This window comes from Coregonus lavaretus (genome assembly GCF_964263955.1).
Source record: "Coregonus lavaretus genome assembly, chromosome: 21".
NCBI classification, from domain to species: domain Eukaryota; kingdom Metazoa; phylum Chordata; class Actinopteri; order Salmoniformes; family Salmonidae; genus Coregonus; species Coregonus lavaretus.
Genome location: NC_140008.1, coordinates 46,383,871 through 46,408,149, shown reverse-complemented (window position 1 = coordinate 46,408,149; position 24,279 = coordinate 46,383,871). Strand labels below are relative to the sequence as shown.

Here is a 24,279-nt window from a genome sequence, read left to right as displayed (position 1 = left end):
TATGGAGTCTTAAAGGAGGCCTGGGTAAGGACAAAATGTAATAAATATGCCGACTTTGATACATTATTTCTCATATATGTTTTTAGATACAAATGTCAAATATATGTCAACAATCCTTCCGCCAAAAGACTATTCTATGGTTTAAATTGAGTGAAATTCCCCAAAATCAGGGTCTTTTTTTTTTGTCTGGGTTTCGTGAGGAATCACTCATTAGCTGCTATTTTAGAATAGAAAAAAACATTGGATAAAATCCACCATGAGTAGTCTACCATATGTTGACATAGTAAAGAAATGATAGCAAGCACAGTGTTTTTGTCATTTTATCTGATGTAGGTCACTGGACACACTATACACAATTGGCCTCTGTGTTGATTATGTGGGATTGATAATGCACTATGGAGGAAAAAGTAGGGTAGCCTACATCTGACAGGCATGGGCGCAGCCTATCTTTCATGATGGAATATATGGGCAAATTAATGAGAAACCTACTTCGAACAGAACACTGCATAGTTTGTTTACTTGGGCCAAATTGCAAAGAAAAATGTATTTCAATCAAAACATCTAAGAAGGAGCACCAACCTCACAAGTTTCAAGTTATTATTCAACAGATGGGTAATTTTCCCGGGTGTTGTGTGACAAAATGAGTTACATTCAAAAGGATTTAACTTGTCCAATGGACAGATAGGCTCTGTGGACAGTTTTACACTAATTTGAACTATTCTGAACATTGTTATAGTTCATAGTCTCTAGGCCTATAGAGCAGAACGCAGGACCATCCCCAAATGATCTCCAAATGTAACGGAATGAAGCAGCCGTGATTTATTACAAAAACAAACTCTCAACAACTCTATTCCGCAACTTTGTGGCATTGAGTTGTAACTATTTCAACATTTGCATAATTGTTACACCCGCCATCAATAGTTTCAGTCATTTGAGAGATTGTTTTGTAATCACGAAACTGTACTAAACCCCTCAAGCGCCGGGGCATATGAATAATTCATGAGCGACTGCTGACACAGGCGTCGTAAAAAAGTTGAGTTTACAAACTTTGGGACGGGAGTGAAGTTCGGACAGCAGCAACAAGATCTATCGAACTGGCCGAGGCAAAGAGAAAGTACATTTCTTATTACTTCTCTAATGTAGGGACAGATTTGTGTTTTTAATCTAACTCTTCCAGAATTGTTTTAAGGCGAGTTTGACGGCAGCAAGGTGATAACTATTTTTGTCCACACAGAGGAGGGTTCATGAAAGTTTCCAGAGAGCTCAACGTTTGATTTCTCTCTTCGCCTCGTAACTTTTTCGTTTTTATATTTGCTGTATTGCGTTGTAATTTTTCCACTAAGCCAAAATGAGCAACCCACTGCAGCCAATGCCAGGACAACAAGTTATCCATGTCGCGCAGGACTCTGATACGGATCTCGAGGCGCTTTTTAATTCGGTTATGAACCCGAAACCCAGTTCATGGAGGAAAAAAATGTTACCCGAGTCTTTTTTCAAGGAGCCAGATTCTGGATCTCACTCCCGACAGTCGAGTACTGATTCGGGCAGCCACCCGCCCAGGCTCACCGTACAACATGTACGGTCACATTCCTCGCCCGCGTCCTTACAGCTTGGATTGGGAGCCAATCCAACTCCAAGCCCAGTACATCACTCGCACATCCGGCACCAGTCTTTCGATGTTGCCGAAGAGTTGCCCCTGCCCCCTGGATGGGAGATGGCCTACACGTCAACTGGACAGAAGTACTTTCTCAAGTAAGGTTTTTTATTCTACAGAAAACACACAAATGTAAATGTCCCCAGTCCTTTCAAAAAAACAAAACACCAGGTTCAGTCAGTGCAAGCCTCACTTCAGATAACATTGGTTCATCTCAAATGATGGGTTTAAATGGGTTGTGGAAAGTCTGTAATTTGAGTGTAAATCCCAACAACAATAGCTTTGGATAACTGTGCTGAACGAGTGGCCCCTTTGAGCGCTGTGCTGCCAGTTTGACTGAGTACACTGTTTTTGTGTCTTTGTTTGGCGCTGACCGCTAGAACCCAATAATGGCACCCCTTATGCCGCGTTCAAAACAACTGGGAACTCGGAAATCTCCCACTTACGATTTCAGTGCGTTCAAAACAACTGGGAACTCCGTCATCCAACTCGGAATTCCAACTCGGGAACTCGGGCTTCTTTCTAGAGGTCCGACTTTCCGATCTGAAAATCACCGACGTCATGATTTGATGTCGTATTTTTCCGAGTTCCCAATTGTTTTGAACGCGGCATTGTTCACACAAGTCGAACCCAATACGTAACGGTGTGTAGCCTCAAGTCATTTGCGTGAGCCCTAGCCTACCTGTATGTGCTTGCAGTGAACACTGTCAACATTTTCACGCAGGCTGCATGCTTTTGTTTTAAGTACATTAATCTCATTCCCAGAATGATTCAGTGTTTTGTGCTAGGCCTATATAATAACATAAAAGAGCACTTGGCTCTAGTACACTCACTGGAAAGTGTATCCATTCATTATTGAAGTATCTCCTTGTGCAATGTGATCACAGACCACCTCTAGTGTGTTGTGCAACAGCAGTGAAGTTGTCTTTGGTTTCGTTCTCTGAGCCTCAGCCGGTTAAACCACAATGGCTCTATCTTGTGTTTCTAATCCTCACCGACGCCCAGGGATAAATCCAATTTTATTTGTCACATGCGCCAAATACAACAAGTGTAGACTTGACCGTAAAATGCTTACTTATCATCTCTTTCCCAACAATGCAAAGTTAAAAAGTAAAAAATTAGCGTAGAAATAAAGGAAATGGTAACACAATAAAATAACAAGAATATATACAGTGGCTTGCGAAAGTATTCACCCCCATTGGCATTTTTCCTATTTTGTTGCCTTACAACCTGGAATTAAAATGGATTTTTTGGGGGGGTTTGTATCGTTTGATTTACACAACATGCCTACCACTTTGAAGATGCAAAATATTTTTTTTTGTGAAACAAACAAGAAATAAGACAAAAAAACAGAACTTGAGCGTGCATAACTATTCACCCCCCCCCCAAAGTCAATACTTTGTAGAGCCACCTTTTGCAGCAATTACAGCTGCAAGTCTCTTGGGGTATGTCTCTATAAGCTTAGCACATCTAGCCACTGGGATTTTTGCCCATTCTTCAAGGCAAAACTGCTCCAGCTCCTTCAAGTTGGATGGGTTCCGCTGGTGTACAGCAATCTTTAAGTCATACCACAGATTCTCAATTGGATTGAGGTCTGGGCTTTGACTAGGCCATTAGAAGACATTTAAATGTTTCCCCTTAAACCACTCGAGTGTTGCTTTAGCAGTATACTTAGGGTCATTGTCCTGCTGGAAGGTGAACCTCCGTCCCAGTCTCAAATCTCTGGAAGACTGAAACAGGTTTCCCTCAAGAATTTCCCTGTATTTAGCACCATCAATCATTCCTTCATTCTGACCAGTTTCCCAGTACCTGCCGATGGAAAAACATCCCCACAGCATGATGCTGCCACCACCATGCTTCACTGTGGGGATGGTGTTCTCGGGGTGATGAGAGGTATTGGGTTTGCGCCAGACATAGCGTTTTCCTTGATGGCCAAAAAGCTCAATTTTAGTCTCATCTGAAAAGAGCACCCTCTTCCATATGTTTGCGAAGTTTCCCAAATGCCTTTTGGCAAACATCAAACGTGTTTGCTTATTTTTTTTCTTTAAGCAATGGCTTTTTTCTGGCCACTCTTCCGTAAAGCCCAGCTCTGTGGCATGTACGGCTTAAAGTGGTCCTATAGACAGATACTCCAATCTCCGCAGTGGAGCTTTGCAGCTCCTTCGGGGTTATCTTTGGTCTCTTTGCCTCTCGGATTAATGCCCTCCTTTCCTGGGCCTTGAGTTTTGGTGGGTGGCCCTCTCTTAGCAGGTTTGTTGTGGTGCCATATTCTTTCCATTTTTTAAATAATGGATTTAATGGTGCTCCGTGGGATGTTAAAAGTTTTATTTTATTTTTATAACCCAACCTTGATCTGTACTTCTCCACAACTTTGTCCCTGTCCTGTTTGGAGAGCTCCTTGGTCTTCATGGTGCCTCTTGCTTGGTGGTGGCCCTTGCTTAGTGGTGTTGCAGACTCTGGGGCCTTTCAGAACAGGTACCGAGTCAATGTGCAGGAGTACGAGTTAGATGATGTAATTGAGGAAATATGTCCATGTAGGTAGGGGTAAAAGTGACTTGGCAGTCAGGATAGATAATAAACACAGTAGCAGCACCGTGTGTGAAAGTATGTATGTGTGTGTTTGTTTGTGGCATCAATATGCGTGTGTGTGTGTGTGAGCAAGCGTATGTAGCCTATGTGTGTGTTGGAGTGTCAGTGTATATATGTGAGTTTGTGGGTATAGTCCAGTGAGTGTGCTTAGAGCTGGGTTAAGGGGGTCAATGCAAATGGTCAGGGTAGCCATTTGATTAACTGTTCAGTCTCATGGCTTGGGGATAAATGCTGTTCAGGAGCATTTTGGTCCCAGACTTGGCGCTCCGATACCACTTGCCATGCGGTAGCAGAGAGAACAGTCTATGACTTGGGTGTCTGGAGTCTTTGACAATTTTTAGGGCCTTCCTCTGACACCGCCTGGTATAGAGATCCTGGATGGCAGGGAGCTCGGCCATAGTGATGTACTGGGCCCTTTGTAGCACCTTACGTTCCGATGCCAAGAAGTTGCCATACCAAGAGGTGATGCAGCCAGTCAAGATGCTCTCAATGGTGCAGCTGTATAACTTTTTGAGGATCTGAGGGCCCATACCAAATATTTTCAGCCTCCTGAGGGGGAAGAGGCATTTTCGTGCCCTCTTCTCAACTGTGTTGATGTGTTTGGACCATGACTGGTACTTAGTGATGTGGACACAAAGGAACTTGAAGCTCTCGACCCGCCCCGCTACAGCTGTCGATGTGAATGGGGGCGTGCGCGATCCTCCATTTCCTGTAGTCCATGATCACCTCCTTTGTCTTGCTGACGTTGAGGTTGTTGTCCTGGCACCACACTGCCAGGTCTATGACCTCCTCCCTATAGACTGTCTCATCGTCGTCAGTGATCAGGCCTACCGCCGTCATGTTGTCTGCAAACTTAATGGTGGTGTTGGAGTCGTGCACTTCCACGCAGACGTGGGTGAACAGGGAGTACAGGAAGGGACTAGGCACGCACCACTGAGGGGCCCCCGTGTGTAGTTGCCTACCCTCACCATCTGGGGGCGGCCCATAAGTGTCTGGGATGATGATGTTGATGTGAGCCATGACAAGCATTTCATGGCTACAGTTGTGTTCCTAGCTCCAACAGTGCAGTAGTATCTAACAATTCACAACAATACACACATCTCAAAGTAAAAGAATGGAATTAAGAAATATGTAAATATTAGGACAGGTTGGCGTTCTTGGGCACAGGGATTATGGTGGTCTGCTTGAAACATGAAGGTATTACAGACTGGGTCAGGGTGAGGTTGAAAATGTCAGTGAAGACACTTGCCAGCTGGTCAGCGCATGCTCTGAGTATGTGTCCTGGTAATCCGTCTGTGCCTGCGGCCTTGTGAATGTTGACCTGTTTAAAGGTCTTACTCAAATCCGCTATGGAGAGTGTGATCACGCAGTCGTCCGGAACAGCTGGTGCTCTCATCATGGTTCAGTTTAGCTAGCCTCGAAATGAGTATAGAAGGCATTTAGCTCATCTGGTAGGCTCGCGTCACTGGGCAACTTGCGGCTGGGTTTCCCTTTGTAATCCGTGATAGTATGCAAGGCCTATCACATCCTACGAGCATCAGAGCCGGTGTAGTAGGATTCAATCTTAGTCCTGTATTGACACTTTGCCTGTTTGATGGTTCGTCTGAGGGCGTAGCCGGATTTCTTATAAATGTCCGGATTAGTGTCCCGCTCCTTGAAAGCAGCAGCTATAGCCTTTAGCTCAGTGTGGATGTTGCCTGTAATTCATGGCTTCTGGTTGGGATATGTACATACGGTCACTGTGGGGATGACATCGTAGATGCACCAATTAATGACTGATGTGGTAAATTCCTCAATGCCATCAGATGAATCCCGGAACATATTCCAGTCTGTGCTAACGAACCAGTCCTGTAGCTTAGCATATGCTTCATCGGACCACTTCAGTATTGAGCACGCAACTGCTACTTCCTGTTTGAGTTTATGCTTGTAAGCAGGAATCAGAAGGATATAGTTATGGTCAGATTTGCCAAATGGAGGGCGAGGGAGAGCTTTGTTTGCGTCTCTGTGTGTGGAATAAAGGTGATGTAGAGTTTTTTTCGCCTCTAGTTGTACAGGTGACATGCTGGTAGAAATGAGGTAAGACTGATTTGGGCCTGGTCCGGGATGAGCAGTATGTCATTCGCTTCCAACTCATTGAAGTAGAAATCCTCATCCAAATTGAGGTTAGTGATAGCTGTTCTGATGTCCAGAAGCTCTTTTCGGTCATAGGAAATGATGGCAGAAACATTATGTACAAAAAGAGATCAGCTAAAAAAAACATCACAATTGGTCAGGGGCCCGTAAAACAGCTGCTATTCCCTCCAGCGCCATCTTTTCAGAATAAGTGACCTTTCACCTCTCACTTTAGCACATGCCCAAGGTGTACTGAAAGGAAATGTGTGTGTGTGTGTGTGTTTGACAATATCAATGTGTCAATCAATGAAGAGGCTCCATTTTGTCACCTGTTTCAAACACACACACACACCTGTGATCCCTGTTCACTTTGATAAGAAAGGGATTACCTCTGAAAAAGAAAAATGACAAACTAAATAAAAAGTGATTACCTTATCAGTGCAGTGCCTTCCTCTGCTGGCTCATATCTCTCCTGCTGGAGACAGTCAGTCTCAATGCAAATGAGTGTTGTGACTCTTGACTCTGTGGAACAAGACGACCAGGCAGACCCATTCTTCCCTGCCCCAGGGGTCACCGTGGCTAACTGAATCTAGGCAGAGGTTAGGGCTTGTGTGTGTGGTAGGGGTCAGCTCAGCAGGGTGTCCTCTATAGGGGCAGTAATTTATAGAAGGTGTGAGAACACACCCTGGTCTCCACAAAGCCTCAGGGCAGCAGAGGCCTCTCTGCTAAAACATACACTCAATTCATACACCTCTTTTTTTTTACACACTTACCTAGATCTGTTCCCTGATTACTCCATTTAACACAGTACCAACAGCCCATCAAGACATTAGCCCGATGCTCATTGTCTCCAAGAGTAATCCGTATCAGTTTAACATTAGCTTAAATGCCAGTTGACCAGGTGAAACAATGAATAACAATGCAGAGGGGGTGTTTTTCCCCAGGAAACAGGCAGGCTGAAATGTAAACACATAGTGTGAGATAATGAGAGAAGCAGAGGGACATGGCTGGTCTGTACTGCCTGGCTCTATGGCTGGCTGGCTGCATGCTGACCCTCAGGAGAACTAGCCACGTCAGGAGAACAACCACAGAACAGAAAGAACACTGATCAGTAGGTCTGGCTGTTCATTAGCTAGATAACTTTCCACAGAAAAAGGAGAGGAGATGGGAGGGGGTTTGCTGTACTTGCATGTGACGATTTTGTAATGGGAGAAAAACAGAGAGGGGAGGAGAGATTGAGAGAGATGGGAAAGAGCGAGAGGGGGTGGACAAGTAGGAAGGAGAGAACAAGAGAGAAATAGAAGGGTGTGAGAATGGAGAGAGGAAGGAGAACAAGTGGGAGTGAGAGGCAGGGAAAGAGTTTGAGGGGAGGGATGGAAAGACGGAGCGGCTGAGGCTGTTTTTTGGGAGCTCTCTTGTTGGCCCCTGTAGAGAGGAGGAAAGGAGAGGGAGGGAACGACTGCACTCTAACCCCAGGCTCCAGGAGGTGTCTCCTCTCTCTCTCCTCTCTCTGGTTCCCGGCCAGGGGTGAGAACATGCCTGCTCTTGCAGAGGTTTTCACAGTTGGTTCTGTCACCATCAACAAAGCTGGGAGCCCCGGCCTCACCGCACCATGCAATTAACCAGGCAGGAAAACAAAGTCTGCCTGCCCGGCCCGGAGCTGCTGGATCTTTTAGTTTCACTCTGAGCTCTTTGTTAAGGATTCCACTGCTGCTCCATCATGTCTCCTATCCTGTCTGCCTTTAAAACCCTTTGAGGCATGAGTTTTTTTCAAGACTTTTTTCTTTGTTCTATTGTAGAATTTTACTGTACATTTGAATGTCCCCAAAAAGGAGTCCTGACATTTTTTGGAGTCCTGTTGTAGCACCCGGTCATAGGTCAGACATGTAGAGCTGGGACGAAATTACTGACATCAACATTGCCTTCCTCTCACCGAAGCATTTTGCGTACGTCTGTAATTTTCTGTGATTATGCGACACAACGTTCCTGTAGATTTGACTAAAACCATTACAGTAATAGCTGATGCGTTATGTTGATTCCTGCTAAAAAAAGTATCTGCCTGTCCCTGTTTTGCTGCCAGCTGTTGTGTGAGCGAGCCACTCTCAATCCCTCTCCCCACTGTGCACATGGAGGAGGGAGAGATGCATTCAGAGAAGCACAAGCATATGTGACCCACAGTCTCTTTTTAGTCTTATGTTCCAAAAAATTGTGTTTTTTAAATTGGATAAAAGTACAGACTTAGAGCTTCAAATTGGCACATCATACAATGTAGTTGGAGAAACACAGGGAAGTAATGCTGCTTTAAAAGTTGATAAATGTATAATCCCATTTACGAGAAAAAGGCATTTAAACATTTTGCTGTGATTTTCTCACTTTCTCATTAATCCTTGGGAAACATATTTAGAAAAGGGCTACTTTCACCAAATTGCCTAAATGGATTCTCTGAACAGTTACCCCGTTAGGCAAACCATTTACAATATTACATTGCCTATTGTTGTATAATAAAGAGAACCTTTCACATTGAACAGCTACAGTGCTGTTCTTTGTCTACGGCCATTTAGCTATTTAGCTTCGTTCACACCTTCTAAAGCCTTAGACCCACCCATCTCTTAAATAATCCAAATTGGAACACATGCGAATGTGGCCATGTGCTAAAGCAGTGAGGTAGTGCTTAAAAAAAACAATAAAATACTTTATTGATTTCAAGTGCTAAAGGTAGTAGCCTACAATTAGGAAAAACTTAACACACAAACACAAAGGTTTTTAGATAAAAACAATATCTAGGCCTATCTCATAAGATCCTTTACGTAACTTTGCTGCTGGTCATGTTATGATATGAACAAGGGAATCTAGCCTGAGAGCATATTTCTGTCCTACCCTTTAGGCATGTAATGTCCATGGCCTATTCATTGCAAAACTCCTTATCTTCTCAAAAATATATGTTTGCCGTGTCCAGTCTGGGAAACGCTTTCACATCTCTGGGAGGAAGGACGTCAACATTGCACAACAGCTGAAACCTGGTTACATCTGAGTGAAAGGCCACAACAACACCAGGGTCCAGACAATTAAAGCTGTAAAGGAGGAAAGCAGACAAAAATAGACAGGACATTAAAACCTTGCATACCAGCAATAACATTAATTGACCCCCAAGTCCATGCAATAAGCTCAAAGTACAAAGAAAAAATAGCAGAAGTGTTGCTTGTTCACTCTTGCTCATCTCCTTGTACTGGTGGCAGAGAGCAGGTTTATGCTGAAAGACAAATTCCAGAAAAATTAATTAATGTCCTATAGCTTGCTATTGCCTATTGATTGCTACAGCTGACTGCTACAGCTGTACTAAAATGCCCTGTACACACCTGCTTCCAGCCAAACAATGGCAATGCAAACACAAGATAACGTTAACTAGCTAGATCTAGCAAACATTTAGCTTCATAATTACCAGCTGGCTAGATGTAAATGGTATTAATCTAGCTAGCCATCTAGTAGAGCATGCAAAAAAAAAAAAAAAGACCTTGAAATCTATAATCCAATAGCTATTTAGCTATAATTTCATTGTGGATAGCTAGCTAGCCAACTTAGCATGTGTCCCTATAACGTAACATGGGGTTTGATTAGTTTGCCAATCGATTATCATTCGCACCACAGTGGCCATCTGTAAACAATGGCTCGTTGCGGGATGAAGCAAGCTATAATGGTACCTGTATGCCACTTTCTAGCTAGCTAGCAATATAGCTAACAATGAAAACTACTTTTTGATACATTTGAGACAATAACGTAAGTCCATGTAGCTATCTTGGCATTTTAACTGTAGACTCTTACCGATCTATGTATTATAATGATTCATGGCAGACTGAAACACTTTCAAAATAATCCTTCCCACTCGGCTTCTACCAGTCCAGACTGCTTTAGCCACAGAAGACAGAGCTGTGTCGATACCAGCAGCTGTATTCAGGACAACACTGGTATTGAAAGCTGTAGCTGCACTTTGCATGTAGTCCATGATTAAAATATTAGTAAATCCAATGGATCCTTCAAATATCCGCGGTAGCAGAGAGCAGAATATGCCATTTGACAGAGAAGCCTTGAGTGACAGAATGGACTCTCTTTCTCGTGAATGTCCCAACCCCCTCATTATCTCAACCAATCATGGCTAGGCAAGATTCTGTATTTTCTCAGTGTTTGAACAGCTTTGTGATTTCACATTTTATTTATATTTACAGATTACAGACGAGTTTGTTATTAAAGCACATGAAAGTTCACATGTTCATTCAAGAAGGCATTTCTAAAAAGAAAAATGCGTTTTGTAAACTTTTTTTGTTCAAATTCCTCTCCTGTAAAGTAGTGATGTGTGTCATACGCTCAGCTTTCTGTAACGGGTCACATATGACCGTTGCTCAAAATGCAATTGTGGGAAAAATACAGTTTTCAAAGCATCTACTGTTCTAGTTACAAAGAGGAGAGTGTTTCCACCAAACGGACTTGCTGCGGATAAAAGTGCATAATGACAGTGCACACACAATGTACTATTTTCGCTCATGTACCGAACATCTAAAGTTCAATGTGTTTCTATTGCATTTTCAATCAAATAGCAAATGCTTCTACTCTGGTCTTTGCACGTGCGCTCTAGCCAACAGCTCGCAGATACAGTGGGCGTAAGCTGTGCGGGTAGGCTAGTCTACATGGATAAGAGCGAGAATATTTTTATTTGTCAAATGGCAGTCAAGCATCAATCATCCTGTCACCAGAATAAGACCCTCAATATTTATTGGAAAGGAGCATCAAGATCACTGTGCACTTTCACCACCCTGTGAAGTTCATCTGTAGCTTAATAAACTGCATGGCTTCCCGAGTCAGAGGACCACACAGCATATCATCGCGTGACTCCAAGTGTACTTTGATATGATGGTTATTAGATCAAGATTTGCGCATAGACGTTTCCACCACCATTTCTCGCTTAATTAATTTTACAGACACAAAAAGATCTCACCATGTCAAACAAACAGATTATCGGTCTATAGGCTATGCATCAAAGTACCCTATTTTGCATTGGTAAATATAATCTCAGCGACTGTTCAAACAACAAACCAAACAACATTGTAGCCTTATTAGAATTTAGAAGTAATAACAGCGTGATTCTGGGATATTTTGTAAGGGTAAACCGCTGCTAGCCGTGTTCTTTTTTTTCCCTCTTCTTTTTCTACTTGACAAAGAATGATGACATTCTATTTGATAGCAATATAATAACTCACTGTAAAGTGTTACTGGTCTATGTGATAGGGAATGAAGGTGAGAGGGATAGAAAGAGTGATAGAGAGTGATAATAGAGAGGGGGAGATCTGCGTGTGTGGCTTTGACTTCCCTGGACTGGAGGAGGTAGGTGATTGATGCTGAGGCAGAGGAGCAGAGAGGTCAATTTAGTGTTTAGCTAACCAATGTCTTGCTCTCTGCTGGGTTGAGTTAGTGTTGGGGTTGGGACTGAGATCTGGACAGTCTGCCCTGATACATTGAGGCAGAGGTGAAAGTCATGACACCGGAGAGAGTGGAGGAGACAAGCAAAACGTCATCTTGAATTCTACTGCTTGGAGCCCTTTATGGATCCCAACATGTCTGCTATCTAGTTTACGCCATGGCTCTATGCCTAGTGTAGTGCTTTCATCTGCACTGCAGACTCAAAGCTGCGTGTGTGTCTCATACACAATGCTGTCTCTCACACTGCATGCCAGGGTGTCTGCTTTACTTGGAAAGCCCAAGATTCCTCAACGTATGGATGTTCTTTTGTAACAAAAATCTGTCAATAAAGGTAGTCTGTAATTAAGCATGAGTTTGATGTTAGATGGCGGTCACATTGTCTTCAAAGTGCTTCAAACAGACGCACATGAATCAGCCATAAATCTGTAAGTTGAATTCTGTGTAGCTGAAATTCGATGGCAGTTTTTATATGTAATGCATAACGAACGTCAGCCATCTTGGTTGTGATTGTTTTCATTTGTAGAATCTGACCTATCACAGACCAGCCGTATCTATGTCCTGGTCTTCTCAAGGTTCCGACTGAAGTTGTTACCAGACGTGTGGCCCACACAGGCCCAATCGAGCCAACGCTTGAGTTAGACTAACCGTGGCCCGGTTTCCCGATAGCAATGGAACTTAGGCTTACGGGTGTTTTAACGATGCATCTTTTCTACATCGGCCGAAGATATAACATGCGTTTCCCAAAACACCACGCAGAGAGAACGGTCGCTAAGTGCGTCATGGTGGCATGTGTCGATACTGATGGGATCGAAAGAAAGGCAACGCTGCTCTCGGGTCAGCTTTCTCCATTCAAACCTTTCCTTAACATTATAATTATTTCACAATACTGACGACAGATCAGCTCGTAAAGAGATACTACCACCTACGGCTGCAAATATTGAGGCTGCTTATTATAATGCTTACCCAATAAAAATACACTAAATCACAGATTTGGCACATCACTGCACATGTTAGGCTACACATCATTAAATATATTGAGCAAAATACAGACCGTAGCCTACGAGTAGCAAAATGGAACTAAATTGATTGAACATTAAATGTATTTCAATAGGATTGAAATAGGCCTATAGCCTACTATTTATATTTTCATGCAGTCATCTTGGTTTTCATTTGAAGCATCTTTTTAAACATCACTTGTTTGTATCAATTGCAAAGACATTGGCAACTTTGTAATTTTAGTAAAAATTGTCCTGAAGTTATCGGCGGTCACATATATATGTGATTTTATGTGTAGCGGAGATCTTCTGTTTACAAAGTGATGCGGGAGGGCAAAAAATAATCTAACGACGCACTTAGCTGTTGTACAAGTGGTCTGAGGCGGGCGTTAGATTATGAGCGTTTTCAAGTGCGAAAAATTATAACGATGGTTTTGGGAAACAGCTCAGAGATTTAACGATGCTCCTATGAAGGTTCTAACGATGAACTTAGCCTTAAGATGCTTTTTGGGAAAGCGGGACCAGCACATTGAAAGTTTTACTTTTATCATCTGATCAGTATTTGATAAATGTTATAGTAGCTACTTTAAGATTAAGATGTTTGGGAAATGTTTTTGAACAGCTTGTTTGATCCACAGGGTCTTTGAAAAGGCCAGCTATTTGCCCATTGAGTACCAGGTGCAAACCACAAACATGCCTGGATGGCCCTTGAACAGTGTATTGCCAACTTGAAAGCATCCAGTGCTTTAATCATTTCATGTTAGTGGCTCAGTTGGGACAAAAGGCTGATTTAATCTCTGGGTCCTCACAGCACAGAGGGATGTGATTACCACTTACTACAGTGCTACCACGGCAGGCTTGGATAAAACAATCTGTTTGAAGCCCTCTTTGATATCAAACCATTAGGGGAATGTGGGGGGAGGGGGGTGATCTGATAGCGTCAGTTGAGCCTGAACCTTGCTTTCTGTTATAGCGGCCCTAGATCCCAGGGGGTGGGGGTGTAATCATGGCCGGCCTGTCCCCTGGGTGTTTATGCTGAGAGTAGGGTAGGCCTAACGGTCGGTCTGCTGAGAGCAGAGTTTGTATGCTTGCACACCACTCCGGCTCTCCAAGTCCTTTCCAACTGCTCCGCTGAAAATACGCTCCTTGCGGCCTCCCGAGTGGATCGCATCGCAGTGCTAGAGGCGTCACTACAGACCCTGGTTCGTTCCCGGGCTGTGTCGAAGCCGGCCGCGACCGGGAGACCCATGAGGCGGTGCACAATTGGCCCAGCATCGTCCAGGTTAGGGGAGGGTTTGGCTGGCCGGGATGTCCTTGTCCCATCGTGCTCTAGTGACTCCTTGTGGGGGGCCGGGCACATGCACGCTGACTTCGGTCGCCAGTTGTACGGCGTTTCCTCCGAGACATTGGTGCGGCTGGCTTCCGGGTTAAGTGAGCAATGTGTCAAGAAGCAGTGCGCCTTGGCTTGTTTCGGAGGATGCATGGCTCTCGACCTTCGCCTCTCCCGAGTCCATACGGGAGTTGCAGCAAAGGAACAAGACTGTAACTACCAATTGGGGAGAAAAAGGGGTAAAAAGTACAAAAAACGTAATAATACATATACATTTTTTCTGCTCCTCGCTCACAGGAAAAAAAACTCCAGCTCAAAATTCACTCCATTAAAATCACCATTTAACCAACACCCATCTATTTTTGTGTGTACCTGGACATACCATTTGGCTTTGAAGTATTGAAACCAAACCATATGATTTCATGAAAAGTATTTTAATAAACAACATGAAAAGGTGACTGTAAGAATCGCTCATCATCTCAAATAGGCTACATGTCGTATTACACAGCATATAAACACTGTAAATAGGTCAGGAGACAGACAGGTGGCCTAAGAAGGAAGGAACGAAAATTATTTTTTTTGGCTATTTATTATTCTTAATATTCTTTTTAATTTTTTTTCAATTATTTCAAGGTTATAGCCTACAAATAAATAAATTGTGAAGCATTTGCGAGTGCGACACTAGGCAGGTAGGAACATTAAGCGCCCAGCATTTAAACTGCATTTCGTTGTATTAAATCATTATAGTCTATAAATTGCGCTTATAGGCTGTGACTTACTTAGAATTAAATACAAATGAAATGAAAAATGCCTTCTTAGGCTCTGTCTACAGTGCCTTTTGAATTCACTTTTAGAAACACTGGTTTGGCCAGTCTGTGGCCTCAGGCTCATGCGATGGTGTCTGGAGAGCAGGCCAGCAGCAGAGAATATCCTCTCCGTGCTTGCAGAGCCACTAGGGACGCCTTTTGGGCCAGGCTGGGCAGGGATGCAGAGTTTTTTGTTGTTGTTTTTCTATAGGTAGGCCTAAAGGTTTTTAGGCAAAATAACCCTATCAAAAGGGAAAGCTCCTTGAAAGAGGTGTATATAATATAACGAAAATGAACAAAACTTTGAAGAGATCAGATAGTTTGTTTATAAATACTTTACTACAATGTGAGTCGTTTATTTTCGTTCTATTATCTATGGGCCGGGCAGTGAGCGCTACTGGAGCGAAATTGGAGCGGGCGAGAAGGCCGACGCTCCAGCCTTTGGGGAAACTCGCCCCGCGCTCCAGTCAAATTGGGCACACTCCGCTCCAGCTCCGCTCCGGTCCGCTCACATACTCTGGCTAAGAGTAGGGTAGGCCTAACAGTCGGTCGGTCAAGCTGGGTTAGGGCTCTCCCAGGACTGTCCTGGGAGGATTTATAGGTCTATATGGGAAGGTGGTATTTCTGTTCTATTCTGCACCTGTAAGATGGACTGGTGGCTAAGCGCCAGGTGGATTGTGGTGGTGGTGGGGCTCTACCAGGAAGGTAGGGTGGGGGAGTGGAAGTGGCTGAAAATAGCACCATACCACCAATCAAATGTTGGTAAAAAGTCTGTGACTGGTGATTGTTTTGATCAAGGGCACAGCTACATCTTAAGGGCACGACCGAGGTCAGAGCAGAGTCACAGATATTCTCAGAAAACTGTCCTCCATGTTGGCACAACGTGTTCCATGACAATAACATTCTAATTTGGATTCTTCCTAGAGAGTGTCATTATTCTGGAACGTTTGGTGCCAGCCGTTCTATGGCTTAGGCCAAAGCACTCTTGACCAATGGCAGAAGAAGAATGACCAATAGTGTGGCAACAGTTGACACTAGTAGGACCCATACTTAGGCAGCCAGGTAGAGTTCAGTTGATTTGAGTGTCTTTGATTTTCTGCCGCCTGTTCCATCCCAACCACCAGTGTTTTCGTTTACTACCCTGGAGGTCAGAGTTTCACTGGGTCACCTAGCTGTTACATGTGCCGGGCACAGGCAGCCAATCGGTTCTCTCGCTGGTCACTGCTTGAACAGTTGTAGGGCCCTATAGAATTACGGAATCCAGACATTGAAATGGAATTCAACAACATATTTTAATTGAATTTATTAGAAAATGCATTAATTTGCTCAATTTAATCATAAGACATGAACAAAATGCACCAGTGATTTGTATTTTCCAGCAACTTTCTGAAAAGGCACAGGAATGCCCCTGCGTGCGTGCGTGCGTGCCCTTTGTGTAGCCGTTAATGATGATGGCTTTTCCAAAAACCTTCTCAATTAAATGTTAACTACAAAGTAGGCAGAACATCATGAGTGGTCTCTTGATGTGGTTTAAGCATTTTTCTTTTTCATTTTATTTTTCTTTTATTAAAGTGTGATTTTGTTTTTTAGAGCGAACCTGACAGAACGGGGAAAAACTAAACAGAATTTCGGGAAAAACAAAATGGAATCAGGCAAAAAATAAAACAATTTTATTGGGCCATACTGTTTTTGGGGGAAAATGGAAAAGCCTCCATCCTCCTCCTCCTTCCTCTTGGTCCGCCTCTTCCTCTCATAGACTCGGCTAGAAGTAAAGGCCCAAAATCAGGGGACACGAGTCTCCCTCTCCCACCCATTCTTTCTCTATCTGCTGCCTCAGACACTGCTCTAGGCCAAAGGAAAGAGGGGGAATGGTTAGGGAGTCATACACAGGGAAAGTGAGGGAGTAGAAATTCTAAACCCACAAGGGGCATGATAAAAAAACTGTACTGCTGCAAAGAAACAGCCCTGTCTGCAACACAGACCCAGAGGCTTCAGATGTGTCTATCTGGAACAGCTAATCAGTCAGTCAGCCAATCAGTCCGCCAGGCAGTGAAGCAGCTAGCCAATCAAGCAGGCAGACAGGCTGAATACCTCTGCCTCTCCTTTCTAGACAGGCAGACTCTGAGATCAGCTCTGTATGGGCCTGGGCAGTGCGGCCATGCTGGATCCACTTTCTGTCCTAATATGTTAGTTGGAAGAGCATGAAGACATGCTTGTTTGGCCGGCTGGGCATCCGGGCCACTCTCCTCTCCTGCTGATGGGGGCTAAAACAGGACAAGAGGGGCTTTGTAGAGCAAGAGAGCTGCACAGCTCCAGGGCCTTGCGTGCCTCGCAGATTTAAATGGTATGAAAGCAATTAAAGTTGAAGGAAATGTCATGTGGGCTGAATTTAAAACCAATGGAGTTTGTGGCCCGAGTCTGTTTCTCTCTCTGGCCTTGAATAGGAGCAGGGCTGGCAGAGGTTAGTGAGTTGGAGTGGTCTGAGCTTGGGGCTAGATGAAAATCCTCCACAGCTCCATGGCTCTCGGTTTTAAAGGGACAGGAGCGGCTTGGGTTAGCTCAGCTGGATAACAAAATGGCCGCTTTGAAGTAGCCCAATAACACAGAGCAGAGCGGAGAGTAAGGCAGTTGTTTAGCTTGTCCTCGATATTGAGTCCTAACAAGAGGAGGCATACAGACTAAGTGAACATATGTTTCGTTGCTGCAGTTTAACTGGTGGTTTGAAGTGTTAGCCAAGAGTAAGGCGCTCAAGATGTTAGCTAAAACTATTCACGAGAAGATTACTTTCACATGTACTTTTTTTACCCACTGGATTGTAATACTTCTATTAGAATGTGTGCGTTTGTGTGTCAGTGGAGAGGAGGAGCGCCACAGAGACAAAGTGGTCTTTGGACGATAGTAATGAAGTTAGCCACAACAGAGAAAAAGAGAAAGAAGGAGAAATTAGAAAGCGAGGTGTTGAGGCGAATGGGGTCTGCCAGCACTAAGTTGTGTGTCTGTGTATATATGAATGTACTATAATCTATAGTCTACTGTCTCGTTGTAGCTCCCTTTCGGTCTCCTCCACACAACAGCTGAGGGCACAGCTCTCTCTCCTGTGCCGCCCCCGTCCAGCCCTCACCCGGCCCCCAGCCCCGTTCCCCAACACACAGTATGAAAAATGAATGAAAATGTATGCACTCGCTACTTTAAGTCGCTACTTTAGCGTCTGCTAAATGACTAAAATGTAATATTCAATCCATAGAAACAGCCCTGTTGTTTATGGGCCAAGAGCCGGAGACCGAGCCTGCCAGGACGTGTGCGTGTGTGCGAGATACCTGACCTTCCCTGGCCTCCCTAAAGGACACATCCTCTGGAGGCCAGGCGTCATGCTGTATGTGGGGCGACGGAGGGGCAGACTCCCTCCTTGTTTACCCTGGTTGTGTTGCCACTTTCTTTAGTCACATCAGTCTACTGCCCTAAACAATGCTCCTTTTGAGTTGTGGCGTTGAGTTGATCATAACTTAAAATAGATCTATTTTTGCACATCACAAGATGTATTTATATGTACTGAGATTCAGCGGTGATTAAATTACTGTACACTGAGAAAATAAAAACACATCTGTGTTTGTTGGCAAACCAAAATACACAAATAATATTTGTGATGCTGAGAGAGTTCCGGAAAGTTCTACACTAGTGTTCTGTGTGTGATATGTATGTTGTGCTGTCCTGGCTGTGAGTTCTGAGCACAGCAGCAGTGTATGTGTTTTTTATGGTGTTTAAATAAAGAAGCAGGTCCCTGTCACTGTCAGGGCATACGCGCGTGTGTGTGTGACCTTGACCAGGAGGCCTCTTATGGGAAGTCAGCTGTAACCCTCACCAGACACACACTCCTGCTCTGCATCCACCGTGTGGTCTTCAAAGACACCATGTCCTCTGCATTTCATCCATGTAGTTGTTCATTGTTTTTTTTTACTTTTTCCCCTCTCTCGTTCGCTCTCGTTCTGTCTCTCTCGCTCCCTTTCCATTCCAACACGTACAGTATGTTGTCTTTGGCCTGTCTTTGTTGCATAACAAGCCTTTATTTGTTCTTGTTGGTGTATTTCTCCCTTTTACAGTGATGGAAGGAAATCAAGAGCTAGTGCCAGGGTTTTCCACATGACGATGGAGATGGGCTGTTTTTGATGGCAAAGTGGTATTTTCCATAGACTACCTCACACCCCTTCCAATAAGCAGTTGAAAGAGATGGTGCGGTCCACAGGATATGGAGCTGGTCATTTCCTATTGTTTTGGAGGGAGAGAGAATGGCTGCAGGGGACTCATAAGGCTCTCTCTCTGGGCTCTGACAGATGAAGTAAAAACAATAAACATGACTCACTCACTTCAAAGGCACGCACAGCGGGAGAAGAAATGGACAAAAACTCCCTGACACACTTACTTCACAAAAACAACGAAATGATTGCCTCTTTCCACGTGACTTCCTGTCTGACTGGACAGATGGCTGTCGAGGCCGAATGGCAGCCGTAGTGTCTTACCACTGAACAACCATTTTCCTAGCCTGACTATCCATCCACATCGCTCTGGTCTAACGCCACGCCCACTAGCATTTCTTCTCCGCGATGAAGGTATAGAGCAATCAATACAGCAGCGGAATTAAATTCATGATGAGACGTCAGGCAACCATTTTCTCCCAAAATGATGACAATGTTTTAGTTAAGATAGGTGTTTAAATGGGTTAAATTGATTCAACTTCATTTGTCTGTTTATAACTTGTTTACGGTTTGTGAGCTGACGATTTACATTGTATACTCTGTGCCTGTCTTCTTTTGCAATCCAAAGAGAGAGAGGGCGGTAGATCGAGTGAGAGGAGTAGTTAGAGAGAAAGAAAGAGTATACCTCTGAGTGCGAAGAGCCAGAGAATAGCTAGTTATGGGAAGGAGCCTTGACGGCTCTGAGATATATATTAAATCAGCCTAATTATCCTGAAAAAAAAAATATGCATTCCTCAGGAGTTCAAAATGGCTGACAATGACATTGACAAAAACAACCCGATAGCACAGTGTTTGTTGTCAAAATGTCTGCCCTAGAAATGTCCCCCTCTAAGGCTACTTAAGGATAGTGATGTATGTTCTTTCACTAAAGAAACAAACTGTGTTTTCTGTGTAAGACAGAGTGAGAGAGCTGTAGGGTCACTGACCGCAGTCTCTCAGAACGAGAGTGTCTGTATCTGGGTTGAGCTTGGACAAGTTATTCTACACATGCACTCACTTTCTCACTCTCTCACTAACTTCTCTCTCTCTCGCTCCCTCTCTCTCTCTCTCCTCTCTCTCGCTCTCTCTCGCTCCCTCTCTCGCTCTCTCTCTCTCTCACTCCTCTCTCTCTCTCTCTCTCTCTCTCTCTCTCTCTCTCTCTCTCTCTCTCTCTCTCTCTCTCTCTCTCTCTCTCTCTCTCTCTCTCTCTCACTCCTCTCTCACTCCTCTCTCACTCTCACTCTCTCTCTCTCCCCTCTCTCTCTCTCTCACTCCTCTCTCTCTTACTCCTCTCTCTCTCTCTCTCACTCTCTCTCTCACTCCTCTCTCTCTCTCTCACTTTCTTCTCACTCCTCTCTCTCTCTCTCCCTCTCTCACTTTCTTCTCTCTCATTTTCTTCTCTCTCTCTCTCTCTCTCTCTCTCTCTCTCTCTCTCTCTCTCTCTCTCTCTCTCTCTCTCTCTCTCTCTCTCTCTCTCTCTGTGTCTCTCTCTGTGTCTCTCTCTCTCTCTCTCTCTGTGGGTGTCTCTCTCTCTCTCTAACCCGACTCACTCAGTCCCCTAGGACCCCCTCCCCCCTCTCTAGCCAATTTTTCCCCACTTTCTCTCACTCCCTCTCTCTCTCCCTCTCTCCACTGCAGCCTGTTTATGGCCCCAGGAATGTGAGCAGTAGCTATGCTGGTGTATTGTTCCCCAGGCAGAGCATAGGCTTTAACAGCCCTCTCTGCGCCTCTATTCCATACCACTGGCATTTCATTCACCAGTTACCAGGCCCAGACTACTACACTGCTACTACATACCACAGCATTGTACTGGCAGCTCATTGGACTGGTGCGGTGGTGAGGATGGGGAGTTTGTATTGGCACGAGGTAGTCACCCTAATTCACTGGGGTGTCATGTGTTTCAAGTTTTATTTGCCACGTGCGCATGATACAACAGGTGTAAAACAGTACAGTGACATTCTTACCTTGATAGCTCATTCCCAACAATGCAGTGATGATGATGATAGAAATTAAAAATAGAAACCGCATAAGAACTACGATGTGAATTAGAAACACAAGTATATACAGGTCATAGTTCATGCAAGTATATACAGGTCAGTGCCAGTACATTATTCAATGTGCAGGGGTACTGGAGTGGTTGAGGTGGGTTTATACATAAACAATGACTGGTAGTAGGATATACATGTAAATAGGGCTGGAAAGTGACTGGTAGCAGGAATATATAAATACTTATGGTAATATACTAATGATAATATGTGACCGACCGGCTCGATTCGGTCTTATGTAGCAAAATTTGAAATTGTGTTTTTTACATTGGATAAAAGTAGAGACTCAGAGCTAGAAAATGGTATATCATACACTACAGTTGAGGAACAATGGGAAAGTAATTCTGCTTTGAAAGTTGATAAACTTGTAACCTCACTTTTGAGATAAAGGCTAGTTTATACTACGGTTGTGTTCGTACATTTAATTTGGAGTGCCAGAGTGTGCTCTGGGCAGTCGTAAACTCAGAGCGTTGTCAGATTGTCCGTTTGTAAATTCAGAGCGTTTCGCTCTTGGAGCGTTCAGTCATATGGACACCGAGGAACTTGAGGCGTCGGGGGCAACCGTGAGAGTTATTGAAAATACTTTTAAAAGAGGGTTGTTTTCAGAAGATTGTCAGGGACTTCGCTGTCCTGACTTTAGTGGGAAGTTTGTTCCACCGTTGGGGTGCCAGCACAGAGAAGAGCTTTGACTGGGCTGAGCGGGAGTTGCCCTCCCGTAGGGGTGGGAGGTCCAAGAGACCAGAGGTGGCGGAACGGAGTGCTTGGGTTGGGATGTACAGTTTGAGCATAGCCTGAAGGTAAGCAGGGGCAGTTCCCCTTGCTGCTCTGTAGGCAATCACCAGGGTGTTGAATATGATGCGAGCTTCGACTGGAAGCCAGTGGAGTGTGCGGAGGGGCGGGGTGACATGGGAGAACTTAGGAAGGTTGAACACCAGGCGCACTGTGGCATTCTGGATAAGTTGCAGGGATTTGATGGCAGAAGCGGGGAGCCCAGCCAACAGAGTTGCAGTAGTCTAGACGGGAGATGACAAATGCCTGGATTAGGACCATACACAAAAAAAAAAAAAAAAAAAAAAAAAAATGTATGCACGCATGACTGTAAGTCGCTTTGGATAAAAGCGTCTGCTAAATGGCATATTATTATATATTATTAGGACCTGCGCCGCTTCCTGTGTAAGGAAAGGTCATACTCTATGGATGTTGTAGAGCATGAATCTGCAGGAGCGAGTCACTGCTTTGATGTTTGCAGAGAACGACAGTGTTGTCTAGGGTCATGCCAAGGTTCTTTGCACTCTGGCAGGGGTGCAAAGAACCTCCTGGGATGGCGGGGGGCCTCGTGCAAGGCTCTGTGTTGTTTTTGTCGAAACATGCATAAAATGCATTGAGTTAATCTGGTAGAGAGGCATCGTTGGAGACATCATGGCTATACCTTTGTAATCTGTAATGGACTATAGCCCCTGCCACATGCATCAAGTGGCGGAGCCGGTGCAATAGGATTCCCCCTTGTTCCTATATTTTCATTTTTACCTGTTTGATGGCTCTGCGGAGGTCGTAGCGGGACTTCTTATATGCGTTTGTGTCCTCAGATCCTCGGGGTTGGCTGCGATTAGCTCTGTCCTTTAGTTTAGTGCATACCTCTGTGTTAATCCAGGGCTTTTGGTTCGGAAAGCAGCGAACCTTCACTGTGGGGACAATGTCGGCGATGCATTTCCTAATGAAGCCGGTGACTGAGGTGATTAGCTCATCGACGCTATCGACGGAGTTCAGAAACAACATATTCCAGTCAGTGCTCGCAAAGCAGTCCTGCAACATGGCCTCCGATTCGGAGGACCATTTCTCTATGGAGCACATCACGGGTACTTCCTGTTTGAGCAGGAAGCAGGAGTATAGAGACATGATCTGAATTGCAGAGGGAGGGATGAGGGAGGGCCTTGTATGCTTGCTTGTGGGTTGATTAACAGTGGTCTAGGACTTTATTGCCCCTAGTGGTGAAGGAGATGTGTTAATAGAAGTTGGGCATCAATTGTCTTAGTGACGCGGAATTGAAATTGCAGGCAACAAGAAAAGCAGGTTCATGGTGCATGGTTTCCTGCTTGTTTATAACCTCGTACAGTTCATTAAGTGCCAGCTTGTTGTTGTCCTGAGGATGAAATATATACAGCAGTCACGATAACAGATGAAAACTCTCTTGGGAGCTAGAAGGGTCATAATTTGACCATCGGGTATTCCAAGAAGGGTGAACAATAGGTTGAGACTTCCACTGCACTAGAGTCTGCACACTAGAGTCTGTTGTTGATGAAGAGACATACCCCTCCCCCTCTGGATTTCCCTGAATCCAATCAACGTGTCTGCTTGGAGAATGGAGTATCCACCGAGTTGGATAGTCATGGATTTCAGACAAGATACCCACCATGTTTCAGAAAAACAGATAATATTGCAGTTACGAGAGTCCCGTTGATAGCAAATCGGAGGTCATCAATCTTATTATCAAGTGACTGTACATTGGCCAATAGAATGGAGGGGAGTGGTGGCCGGTTTTCCCTTCGCCTTAGTCTCAACAGGACGCCCGGTCTCTTGCCTCTTTTTTGCCAGTGTTTCCTCTTGGGTAGCCCGAAGATTGGATTGGAGGTAAATAAAGAGCCCAGGGCGGATGAGTCAGTCGAAGTTAAAGCCGTAATTGAGGTTAGTCACTGCCGATCTGATGTTCAAAAGTTTTTGTTGATTATAAGAAATGAGAGCGGATACACTTTGTAAAGATAAACGCCAAAATAATCACAAAATAGCAAAGTTGGGTAGGACCTTTCAAAACAGCAGCCATACAGTACGGCATCATCTTGATGCGTTGTGCAATCATTGGCCCGTTTGGGCCACTTGATGGGGGCCAAGCAAAGCATGAGCTAATGCCCATTGTCCCTTGGAACGACTTGATGGAATCACAGAGACACAGCGGCTTCTGGAGAGGAATTTGCTGCATGTCTGATCTCAGTCAAGCAGAATGAATTCCGCTGCATTCTACTCTGTGACAGACTGGAGTTGTGAATGGCGCTGCT

General features: G+C 44.4%; 1 protein-coding gene across 4 annotated transcripts in view; it reads left to right on the top strand.

Annotated features, from left to right (window-relative positions):
- The first annotated feature begins 1,012 nt into the window (after positions 1-1,012).
- Positions 1,013-24,279, top strand: part of LOC311148950 (WW domain-containing transcription regulator protein 1-like) — a 90,125-nt gene continuing 66,858 nt past the window's right edge. For 2 of the 4 annotated variants that reach the window (XM_084185992.1, XM_084185990.1), the window contains exon 1: positions 1,013-1,752. In XM_084185992.1, coding sequence (XP_084042118.1) covers positions 1,349-1,752 — 404 coding nt within the window. In that variant the 5' untranslated portion in view covers positions 1,013-1,348. The remainder of the gene's footprint in view (positions 1,753-24,279) is intronic. The other 2 variants (XM_084185991.1, XM_084185989.1) reach the window with 2 other exon arrangements.